Source organism: Lissotriton helveticus, chromosome 8 (genome assembly GCF_964261635.1).
Source record: "Lissotriton helveticus chromosome 8, aLisHel1.1, whole genome shotgun sequence".
Taxonomy (NCBI): Eukaryota; Metazoa; Chordata; class Amphibia; order Caudata; family Salamandridae; genus Lissotriton; species Lissotriton helveticus.
Genome location: NC_136069.1, coordinates 459,498,006 through 459,510,752, shown reverse-complemented (window position 1 = coordinate 459,510,752; position 12,747 = coordinate 459,498,006). Strand labels below are relative to the sequence as shown.

At 48.0% G+C, this 12,747-nt stretch overlaps 1 protein-coding gene across 1 annotated transcript in view; it reads left to right on the top strand.

Annotated features, from left to right (window-relative positions):
• Positions 1–12,747, top strand: part of SUCLA2 (succinate-CoA ligase ADP-forming subunit beta) — a 498,521-nt gene that overhangs the window by 344,675 nt on the left and 141,099 nt on the right. The window contains exons 7-8 of the mRNA XM_078657329.1: positions 3,583–3,744; positions 4,079–4,221. Coding sequence (XP_078513455.1) covers positions 3,583–3,744; positions 4,079–4,221 — 305 coding nt within the window. The remainder of the gene's footprint in view (positions 1–3,582; positions 3,745–4,078; positions 4,222–12,747) is intronic.

Genomic DNA, 12,747 nt, shown 5'->3' with positions numbered 1-12,747 from the left:
TGTGCTGCCCTCATCAACTGAGGCACGCTGTCGGTTTTTATTAGTCCTTGGCGCTTTCGCAGTACCTGGCCTTTGTGGGCCTCCTCCCCTCTTCACTGCAGGGTCAATAATAGATTGGTTGATATTAGTGTTGTTTTTGGTTAAAGACCTGGCTGATATTCGTAGAGGCATATTGGCAACGATGTTAGTTTGGGCTGTTGGTGATTTTGCAGAGACCTCTACTGGTCCTAATGAGGTAGGCACAGCGTCGCTTGCCTCATTATTGATCGTGGGCATGATAGAGTTTGCATCTAGGTAAACTGGTGAGCCAGCTGTAGCAAATGTGCCTAAAGAAGATCTTTTGTTAAGTTGCGGGTCCAAGGATAAACAGCGCTCAGTTATTTGAATTTCTTTTTCCAAAACGGATGTTGCCCTTAATATGAATTGGTCTAGCGTCCCCACAACACTGCTGCCTTGAAAGGCGCCCGTCCTCTTCCCCTCATGCTTGCTCATCTTGATGTTGATATCCGAACCCGAACAGTCAACTATGGTCTAAAATAATCGTACGATATATGTGCTGAATTAACAGGACTAACCTTGCTAGATGGTCGAGTTTAGAGGGGGTCCCAGCCCGGCCTCATCAGGTCTCTGACGGGCTCGGCCTGCACGCGTTCCGCGTAGCAGGAGCGGCGAGCTGCTGATGTAGGCTGCAGCAAGGAGGCACAGGTGCTGGGCATAACCTCCGGGCTTCCTGGGACTTGTAGTCCCTTCTCCAAGAAGTACAGCGACCTCCTCACAGGGCGAGCTGCTGATGTAGGCTGCAGCAAGGAGGCACAGGTACGGGGCAAAAGCTCTGGGCTTCCTGGGACTTGGAGTCCCTTCTCCAACAAGTACAGTGACCTCCTCACAGGGCGAAGCGGCTCTGTGATTCTCATTAATAGCTATTGACCAATACATTTTTCTGTGTGTGTCTCCTCTGATTCAGTTCTGGTTCTGTGTGGAATATCAAGGCTGACTCACTGGAGTTCTCACTAGGAAATCTGCTAGGCAACAATGCTTGTCCCAAGGACTTAGCGTGGATGGTCTCTCATGCAAATGATTCTAATGCGCAAACCCGATCTCTTTTATTGAGTTGTACTAGTGCAAGTTTCATACAGCAAATATTGGACACTGGAGAATTTTCTTCCCAATCTTATTTTAAACAGGCTAGAGAAACTGATTTTCTGTTTAGAAAGCAGAAAAGAGAAGCTGTTTGATCATTCATTTATATGTAGCGCGTTTGATGCTACTTTCCAAGCTTAATAAATAAGCAATTGTTGTGTAGTTCCTATAAACCTATATAGGATCTGCACGTTTAGTCAACATACACTGTGGGATTGGTGTCCAGACTGATTCCAGGCACCCCCACCAAGTAAGTATGTTAGTCTGTATACCAGCTAGCTCACAGTGCCACTATAAACCCCTCTTATCTTACCAAGGAGAGACTAGTTCCTGGCAACTATCGAACATGACAACTCTGTCCCATCAGAGATTGTGGTAACAGTACAGTACTTTTCGCTCAGTCACTAGTGCTCACTTTGTCTCAGAGAAATTCGCAGAATAAACGGTAGGGAATGTTTTCTATAAGCATTAGTTGAACCAGCGTCATTCTTGTGTAAAATAGGTGTGCTGAAACAACCATAAGACAGAAACAGATATAAATGATTATAAGCACCAATAGAGTAAAAGGATGGTAGATTTGTACCATGGTGCTAAATCAATTAATACAGGCAGGAATAAAAATACATGACCAGAATAAGGCCTACTCCTATGATGCAACCCTAACTAGATGTACCTATGTTTACCTAGTATTTATGTAGGTGTAGAGCCAAGAATCCCCCTAGGTTGAAGCCAACCCTATTACCTGAAGTGAGAGACCCCTTCTTGGTCTCGAGATGGACACCCCGCGAGGGATGTCATGCCACTGCGAGCTGGAGTGCCTGCTTGCAGGAACCTCAGCGTCTTGTGTTAGTGTGTCTGCATGGAAGTCTTTCTTCTCTGCCTCCCTGGCAAAGATATGGTGTATATATACCCAAAAGGTACACTCAGGGGTTTCTACCTTGACGTGTCATGTCGGACGAGGATGACGGAAGGGATGGCCCTCATACATAGTTATTATGCAGAGGATGGTAATCCTGCTGTGATTCTGAGAATCTTCATGTATAATTAATGAGGCTAGTTTTCAGGGAAAACTGCACATCTTATGCAGTGCTTAGCTAGGTAAAAGGTCAATACCAAAACCCGTTATGTAGTGTAATGGTACAGTAAATGTAGGTGACAGGTTTAGAGGAATACTCTGGCCTATATTGGGGTACTGTATGAAACATAACACAATGGTTTCTCATTTGGCACAATTACATACGTTGCTGATTCTGCACTCGCAGCATAGAAATGCATAATTTTATTGCATGATGCAGCTGGAATTGTGACGGAATGTCTCAACTGTAATACATTTTACAGTAGAGCTGTGAATTCATAACTACACTTAAAATGTAGATTTTAAACTGGTGTAATACTTGGAAGACTGAATTAACTGTATAGCAACCCGCTGCTATTCATTTCTAGTTGTGATATTGTTACTCCACTTTTATAAGAAAATTACAGTTGCTCTCCTATATAACTTTTTAAAAGTAACTTCTCATTATCTGCTTCTCATACCTGCAGGCGGGCAGGTCACTGACCAGAATTACAAAGGATGCTTAAACAAGTTACTAGCTTTTTGGTTTTCAGCTTTCTCTTATAAACCTTTTTCCCCATGGGGATTCCTTTTTATTTGTTGATAAGCTGGCATTGATGATATGTGTTTAGTGTCTGGCTACAGACCTCTTTAATCGTCTATTGGCAAGTTAATGTGTTCCATATTACAGACCGGATGCATTTCCAAATGTGTATATTTCTTAATTGACCCCCATTGTGTGACAAGAATGCATGGAAGTTTGGCACCACCATGACTGTTCTACATAATATGGTCAAGCTGTCCATGTTGGTATTGCTAATACTGGTTTTATTTTACTGACAGTGCACATTACTTGGGCACACAATTTAATCTAGATCCCCTTTTGAAAGAGTATTACATTAAACTGCTTAACAGATGTCTTCAATAAATTACAACACGCATCCTCGTTTTATTTTCACGGTGCAGAACTCAAATTAGTTCCCTACTCCTGCTGCCAGAGAATATATTTCAAAAGGAGAAGAGCCTAAAAATTTAAGAGGATAACACGATGCTCGTGTGTGTGTGCGTGTGTGTGTGTGTGTGTGTGTGTGTGAGAGAGAGAGAGAGAGAGAGAGAGAGAGAGAGGCAGCTTTATTAAAAATATGAAGTATATTCTGCTCTATGTCAAAAGGTTAATGCTGTTCACTTAGGAATTTGGATTTATTAGAAAAGAACTTATCCTTTTGTCTCATTGCTCTGTATCACGGGTCTTCAATGTATCCTATGAGGTCTGCTCCCTACCAAATTCTCATGATAATCATATAAGATACATGTATATTAAAGTAAGTAGATCTTTCTTTCGAAAACTTTAAAGCGAGTCCAACTAGCGTTTATTTTGATTTCTCCAGTGATGTGCATGGATGCGAAGATTAATTTTGATAGTAATGCGGCCTATCGTCAGAAGGAAGTTTTTGACCTACGTGACTGGTCCCAGGAAGATGAGCGAGACAGGCAGGCAGCCACAGCAGATCTCAACTACATTGGACTTGATGGAAACATAGGTTGTCTAGGTAAGAAGCCAAAACCACACGGGATTGGTTAGATTGGGAAGGGGCTTTGAAAACCCGAAGATTTTCTCACAATGTGATCATAGGAAATTAAAATCCTTGTAGAAAGTAAACGTCATTGTCCATTGCAAGTTTTATTTCATTAAAGGTACAACATTATTTTGTGATGGGTATCTCTTCAGTGAAATTGGGAACTTCTTGCTTTTGAGATAACAAGTGATGGTATGGATGATCTGCTCAATGTGGTTGAGTGTAGCTCAGTCATTTTGTTATTTCGTTGCCATTCTTAATTCAAGAGCGGATGGTGTAAACATGCTTCTCTTTCTCTGGTTCACAGTCAATGGTGCTGGCTTGGCAATGGCCACAATGGACATAATTAAGCTTCATGGTGGTACTCCAGCAAATTTCCTTGATGTAGGTGGTGGGGCAACTGCCCAGCAAGTGACTGAAGCTTTTCGACTAATTAATTCGGATAAAAAGGTAAGTAATATGCCGTATATTCCTGGAAGTTGTAAAACAGCATTTGTACTTGTTCCTCCAACTTGACTCCAAGTAGAAACACAGTTGCAATTAAGCATTATGCTTTGTGTAGCCTTAGCATGTAATTATTGCACTGCTTATTATGATACTAGCTGTTGGAATTCAATATTGGTTATAATTCCAATCACCTAATCTCTGAAGAATGTTTTTTCTCGGCTATAGTTTAGGGCAGATGCCTGCCAATGTTTTTTTGAGAGAAGTTCTTAGCTGCTTATCTTTTAATTACATCCACTGGCTGGACCGTTTCTTTCGTTGAATTAAAATGTGGAGGTGTTTTTCAGCACATACATTATGATAGAGACAGTAAAACGTTATTATAAAAACGAACTGCCTTTCAGGTAAAAGTATTGTCACATTGTGTTTATAATAAGTAAGTAATTATGTTCCCCTCCATACAAATGCACAGCTGTAGCAAGGAATCTCTTAAGTAAATGTTGAAGCAGGTGTTGACTATCTCCTATTTCTTTGTGCTTGCTGCACGAGTAACCATAATGTGACTAAGTAATTTACAATGTTAACATTGGTTTTGGTCCTTCGTTTATTGCCATTCATTTAGTTCCTTGCATCTTTTAATGACCATGTATTTTGTGGAATTGCAGTCCTTTCTCTTTACCTCTTAATACTGCTTACGTTTTCCATATTTTCACTATGAGGGTGTAGTTTCGGAGACCTTGCTATAGCAAGTAAGGCTCAATATACTAGAATTGTCCAAATAACGAGTAAAAAGGGTGGCCGTCTTCAGCCTACCAAGATTTCTTTGGAAATGTTTCTACCGGCTTTTCAGGATTGAAGTGAATGATAATCTGCAGCAGCCTGTAGGTATCAAGTTGGTTGGGATGAAGTATTTTGCTAAAACAGGATCTTGGCCTATACCTCAATGTCTGACACCAGGATGCCCCCCAAAGCTCTGCACCACTTAACATTTTAAACTCGGACTTGGAAAGAGGTTCTGATGAAGGTTTGATTTTCTACTTGTAGGCTAATGTGTGCGCTGTACCTCTGTCGGTAGTAAGGTTCATATCTAAGAGGCTTATTCACAATTATATTTTGTAGTATTAAAGTGGTACAACAAAATGTTGTTTACTGATCTAAGGACGGAGACCTCCACCTCTCCTGTCTTTGCAAAAATCTCCACCAGGATGGTGGCAATCTTCACATGTACGCCTATATTATACCAGCAAATGTGCGCTTAAAAGTGAAAGTAGCTGGGAAATTGTGAGTACATACAGCAAAATGGGATAGGTTTAAGGACATTTAAGAAGGGATTCAGAAAGAGTAAGCCCACTGCCATTCATAAACTACACTTCAAAAATTACTAAAGCCGTTCAGGAGTCAAAATAGTAGTAGTACATGTACCCCCATCCTACTTTAAGTAAGTCAAGCACCACACATGGCCAGTTTTAGATGTGGCAATACTTCTATAGAAAATTGTGGAGGCAGGGACTTAAATTAACACACATCAGAACTAATGTTAAATAAAATCATTTTGACATTTAAAAAGCATGTTTTTTAAAGAAATATTTATAAATGTAATCATTATATTCTAGTTACTGATTTAACTCCTTAACTGCTTAGCTTCCCCCCCCCATGCTGAGCCCTTTTCTTGGCTATTTGGTGTAGTTCCAACTTAGGGCTCCATAACATTTTTTCCACAATAGGTATCCACGGCAAATTTGAGTCCTTTTTTACAACATCCTAGGGATTTTAAAGGTACCCAGGGTTTGTGGATCCCACTGGAGGGGACGGGGCGGAATTAGGCACAATATAAACAAATTATTTGTTTTGAGGGAACATAACAAAAAGGTGCTCTGGATAAAAGTGTCTGGTTTTTTTTCTTCTAAAAGTGGCTCAACGAACGGTTTGCTGTGCTAAAGTCACCATCTTCCCAGCTTTCAGGAAATGCAGGACTGAATAAAAAAAAACAATTTCTTAACTACAGTTTTGCCATTTTTTTAAAGAGGTAGCTCTCAACCTACTTTCAGCTGTGGTGGAAACCAGTATGAAACCCTTGGGTGGCCCAGGAAAGCTATATAGTTCTGAAATGTAGATAACATACCAAATTCATCAAGTGGTCATATGTGTAGATTCCTCAAGATTTTCCCGAAGCAAGTAACTTAAAATGAAGCAACATTGAAAATTAGTAGGAGAAAGCAGCTAAAATACAACATGGACACATCACATTTTCCACTGAAAACACTTTTTTTTTTTTTTTTGCAAAGTGGGTAGCTGTGAATTTTGGGCCCTAGCTCAGGCAGTGCTTAGACAAACCTGAACATTTTTTAAAACTAGACACCTGGAGGAATCCAGAGTGGGATGACTTGCACTGCTCTCTGCATCATTTTGTAGCCAGAATCCATTGCAAACCTTAATGTTTGACTTCCCCAAAAATATTTTCCTCACATTGCTGTTATGGAAAGTTCTGGAATCTGCGGAGAGCCACAAACTTCCTTCCACTCAACATTCTCCCAAGTCTCCCGATAAAAATGGTACCTCACTTGTGTGGGTAGGCCAAGTGCCCGTGGAGGAAAGGGCCCAAGACGCAAAATGGACACATCAAACATTTCCGCAGAAAACTGACAATTTGTTTGCCAGGTGTGTAGCTGTGGCTTTTGGACATTAGCTCAGCCAGCACCTATGAATTTATGCGACTGCAAGTTCTGAAATCTCTAGGGAGCCACATAGTTCCCATATGTCTCCCGGTAAAAACGATGCTCCATGTGTGTGGCAGTGCTATGCAAACAAATGATGGACGGAATGCTGAATTAATCATACATTCACCCCCAGTCAAGAGAGCTGGGTTAAAGCCATTGTTCTTTTGCTCACCATGCCACCTCAGTTTAGACACAGCCAAATGCAAATCATCCTAGACCCTGCGCCCATTGGGAATAGTCCAGCCCGAACTGCCAGGCCAGGTCTTCCCTGGACTGGAAACAAGCCTCCTAGGATCGGTTTGGGCTTTCAGCCCTCAATAGCCAGGATAGCTTGACTCCAGTGGCATGGAGAGCACGGGACCCACGTCTGGGCATACCTGCCCCACTCGGGGTGACAATTGCAAAAAGAACAATTTATGGACAGAATGCAGAACAATGTCATATAATAACCCCAGTACAGAGATCTGAAAGAAACAGGTTAGTGTTAGTGTTAGATTCCTTACCTTAGAATATCTCCAGGCGTCGGACTGGATCCGGAAAGTTTTCGTCAGCAGTACCCCTGCGCGTCGCTAGGCATCGTCTGCAGCTCCGCCTCCGTCGTCGGCGTCGTGATCACCGGGATGACGTCGTTGGAGCACTTAGACGCCGCCCTCGCACGCTGACGTCAGTTCTTTTTTCCGCGCAGCAAGCGCTGATCCGGGAAGAGCAGTACTCCAGTAAAAGTTTTTGATCTCTTTTGATCACTTTTCGAGGCAACCCTCGACTCGCGGTGCCGCTAGGGATGCCTGGTTTAAACCATGCGAGGACTGTCACCGCTTGATGTCGGTGACAGACCCCCACCGTCAGTGCCTTTATTGCCTCGGGCTGACCATGATGACTAGTCGTGCCCCGACTGCTGGGCCTTGACCTCAAAGGCTAGATAGGAGCGGTCCCGTAAGCTGCTCGAGCTCAGGCAGTCGGCTCCGCGCCGCTCGAAGTCCCGGTCGAGGAGAAAGTCGAGGGACCGGTCGCGGAGCTGCAGTCCTCGCCGCTCGACGAGCCACCACCACTCGCCGGGCTCCAAGTCCTCAGGTAAGTCGAAGAAGCGTCATCGCTCTTCCGACTCCCCCCGACGCTCGCGGGATGCGGCCGGTGGTTCAGGCGACACCGCCCACGCTGCTCCGTCTGAGCCGCAGGTGCCCCCCCCCCCCCCCGGGTCTGACTGGGAGCCCAAGCGGGCCAGCAGCCCCGGCGCGGTCGGGTGCTTCGGCCCAGCGCCATCGACGACCCGGGTCCAGACGCCGCAGGGCTCCGCAGGATCCAGGCCTGGATCTGGGCCGTCGCCAGTCGACCTCATGACTCCTCCACTGGTGCCGATCCCAAGAGTGTCGCTATCGGCGCCGTCTCCGGACGACGTCGACCCCAGTTTTAGCCTCGGTCCAGGTCCGGCGTCGGACCGAAGCAGTCTCCGGCGCCAACGGGTGAGGCCTTCACCCTCGACCCGGCTCCATCATTTTTGCCTGATTATCAGGAGATGGATGACGAGGAGGACTGGGAGGGGTGCCAGTTGAGTCAGGACTGGGCAGAGGAGCTAAGGGAGGCCTGTGGTCTGGACACTTCACCCGACACTGGATTCGTCTCTCCTCTCTCCGTGGCTTCGGAGGAGGGGGCTGCTTACAGCGTGGTGTTGAACAGGGCGGCCACGGTCTTGGCTCTTGAGCTCCCTGTCGCGGCCGTGAGGACTAACATCCTCACTGAGGTGCTCAAACCGCAGGCAAGCTCCTCGGAGCCTCTACTGCCGTTTAACGAAACCCTCACTGACATTCTGCTGGGCACCTGGTCCAAGCGCGCCACAGGCCTTACTGTGGACGGAACGTGGCCCGACGCCACCGCCCGGCTCCGGTCAACCCTAGCTTCCTGTCCGTGTACCACACCCCTGAGAGCCTGGTGATCCAGGTCTCTACGTCCCAGACTGCATTCCCGACCGCTCCCCCGGATCGGGATTCCAAAAGGTATGATCAGTTTGGGAAGAAACTGTTCTCCTCTCTGAGGTTCGGCTGCGGTCTGTCAACACTGCCTGCCTTTTGGGCCGTTAGACCCACTGTGGGATAAGGTTGCAGACGTGCCACAGTGTCCGGAGGAGGCCTGGACAAAGCTCGTCCAAGCCCTGGTGGAAGGGCGGGATGCAGCACGGTACTCAATTAGGTGTGGACGTGACACCACTGACTCGCTGGATAGGGCGACTGCAACGACGGTGGCGGTTCGCCACCACGCCTGGCTGAGGTCCGCCAACTTTTATTGGGATGTCCAGGCCTCGCTCATGGACATGCCCTTCGATGGCCGTCACCTTTTTGGCGACAAAGCGGACAGTGCGCTGGAACGTTTCAAGGGCTACGGCCAAGTCCTTGGGCCTAGGCCAACGCCAGCAAGCTTCCGCTTTTCGCCCCTTTCGTGGTCAAGGAAGGGGCGCCCCCACATGGCCAGCCAGCCACAGGCCGCAGAACCAGTCTCAACGCAGTCACGGACGTGGTAACCACCGTGGCAGTGCCAGGGGACAACGGCAGGGTCAGTCCACATCCGCTCCCGCAGCATCTGCCTCTAAGTCTTCCTAGTCCGGCATTTCAGGCCCATTCGACACCAGTGGGGGGCAAGGTTCGCCATCACCTCCTCCACTGGCACACCATCACGTCGGACAGGTGGGTGCTGCAAATCGTCCAAAGGGGCTACTCCCTCCCCTTCGAGGCGACCCCTCCAGCCATGCCACCGCAGTACCACCGCATGTCAGGGGATCACTTGAAACTTCTGCAGGAGGAAGTTCTGGCCCTCTTGGCCAAGGGGCCATCAAGCACGTTCCAGGGCCAGAAGTAGGACGTGGTTGCTATTCCCACTACTTTCTGATACCCAAGAAGAGCAAAGGAGCCCTACGCCCTATCTTGGACCTACGGAGCGTCTATGGCTTCCTCCGGAAGGAGAAGTTCAAGATGCTGACTTTGGCTCAGGTCCTGCCTGCCCTGGACCCAGGAGACTAGATGGTAGCTAGCGTTGAACTTGCAGGACGCGCATTTCCACATCCCCGTCCTGCTGGCCCACCGGCGCTACCTGCGATTCACGGTATTGCACGAGCACATTCAGTTTACCGTGCTCCCCTTCAGCCTTACCAGCGCCCCTCGGGTGTTCACGAAAGTGATGGCGGTGGTCGCAGCTCATCTGCGCAGATCAGGGGTTTCAGTCTTCCCCTATCTCGACGACTGGTTATTGAAGGCGGGCTCGCCCCAGACAGTCGTCTCCCACCTCCAGACTACGGCCGACCTACTGCACTCGCTGGGGTTCTCCATCAACATGACTAAGTCACATCTGTACCCCTCTCAGCAGCTCCTTTTAATCGGAGCGGTTCTGGAATCGGCGCAGTTTCAGGTTTTTTCCCCCGAACAGTGGGTTTAGGATATTCAGGCTCAGATTCCGATCTTTCAGCCTTTATCCCGAGTTTCGGTCCGGTTGACGCTGCGGCTCCTGAGGCTGATGACCTCCTGCATCCTTCTGGTGCATCACGCCAGGTGGCGGATGCGGGCTCTGCAGTGGGACCTGAAGTTTCAGTGGGCACAGCATCATTGCAACCTGTTGACCACGTCCTGATCTCGGAGGGCACTGCGAGTCAGTTGCAGTGGTGGCTCACGAACCGCGATTGGGTCAGCGGCAGATCTCTCACCCTACCCCAACCGGAGCACGTAGTGGTGACGGATGTGTCCCTCCTGGGATTGGGAGGCCACATGGGAGAGCGGGAGATCAGAGGCCTCTGGTCTCTGGCGGAGTCCCGGCTCCACATCAACCTTCTGGAGCTGCGGGCGATCCGACTTGCGCTGAAGGCATTCCTCCCCTCTGTCCGGGGAAGTGTAGTCCAGGGGTTCACGGACAACACCACCGCCATGTGGTACTGCAACAAACAGGGTGGGGTGGGATCGTGGACCCTTTGCCAGGAGGCTCTGCGCCTCTGGCAATGGCTGGAACACCAGGGTGTCACCCTGGTGGTTCAACATCTGGCAGGTTCCCTGAAAGCCAGGGCGGACAAACTCAGCCGCCGGTGCATGATGGATCACGAATGGCGTCTGAACTCGGAGGTGGCGCAAGGTCTCTTTCAGCAGTGGGGAGATCCTTGGTTAGATCTATTTGCCACCGAAGAGAACGCGCAATGTCATCAGTTCTGCGCGTTGGAATTTCCAGGGTGGTACTTGCTCGGTGACGCTTTTCGTCGCGAGTGGAGCTGCAGTCTGTTGTACGCCTTTCCGCCTATACCACATCTGCCCAGGGTGCTGAAGAAGATCAGGTGAGACCGGGCCCAGGTCATCCTTGTGGCTCCGGACTGGGCACAAAGATACTGGTATCCCGAGCTACTTCGCATGTCAGTCGATCCCCCAATTCGTCTGCCTCTTCAGGAGGACCTTCTGTCGCAGCAGCAGGGGACGGTCCTCCATCCGAACCTGTCCAGTCTCCACCTACATGCGTGGAGATTGAGCGGCGGCAGTTGAGGCTATTTGACTTGCCTCATGAAGTTTGCGATGTCATACCTTGCCCACTTTCTTTCCACCTCCGCATCCTTCCAGAGAGGAAGAGAGGCTCCCCCGTCTGGACACAACACGCGCGCTCTCCTTTTACCTTGATCGCACACAAGCATTCCGGGTTAATGACCAGCTCTTTGTTGGCTAAGCAGGCGCCAAGAAAGGCCGGGCTGTTCACAAGAGGACTATCTCCCACTGGGTAGTCTTGTGTATCAAGGTCTGATATTCTGTGGCTAAAAATGAACCTCCGGTGGGGCTGCGTGCCCATTCTACCAGGGCAACAGCAGCCACTACGGCATTGGGATGTGGTGTCCCCCTGCAAGACATCAGTCAAGCTGCCATGTGGGCTTCAGTGCACACCTTTACAAAGCATTATTGCCTTGACAGTCAGGTCCGGAGTGACAGCTTCTTTGGCCGTTCTGTTCTCCGTGACTTTCTGGTGTAATCTTATTTGCAGACCCACCACCGGGGTTTGTTATTGCTGGGGTATCTATTCTAAGGTAAGGAATCTGTCACTAACGTGTCTCTTTCAGATGCACAAGTTACTACTTGTGTAACAATATATCTGTAAGAGACATTAGTTAGTGATAGATTCCTTACCGCCCCACCCATCCTCCCACGTTCTGCGAACATATTACTGGGGTTAAGGTCATCCTTTCGGGCCCTAGTTTCTATACACCAGTGGTCAGTATCTTACATGGCTTTACGTTCCTGTCGCGGAAAGTTGTGTACAGAACTGATGTCAGCATGCGTGGGCGCGTCTAAGTAGCTCCAGTGACGTCATCTCGGCGAATACGACGCCAGCGACGCACGCGGAACCATACGACGACGCCTATCAACGTGCAGGGTTACTGCTGACGAAAGCTTTCGGATCCAGTCTGACGCCTGGGGATATTCTAAGGTAAGGAATCTATCACTAACTAATGTCTCTTACAGATATATCATTACACAAGTAGTAACTTGTGCATTAGGTAAGCGGACATAGCAGTCAGCCGCAAATGGCCCTTACTGAGTAGGGACGTGGGACGATGCAACCATGCCCTTCGCCACAGCTGGTCCGTCTGCATATATATCAGGCGGGCAGACCATTTTCTTTACATTAAGTATAATATGTTGCAGTTGTGACCAAATATCCTTGCTGCCACAGATATAAATCTTGTACACATTTTTTAAAGTTAATCCACCACTTACACTGGTTGGTTTTAGCACCTCTAGAAATGCTAGCTTCAAAGCATAAATACTTATCACAGTATCTGAATAGTGAAACCAGAACTACTGAAGAT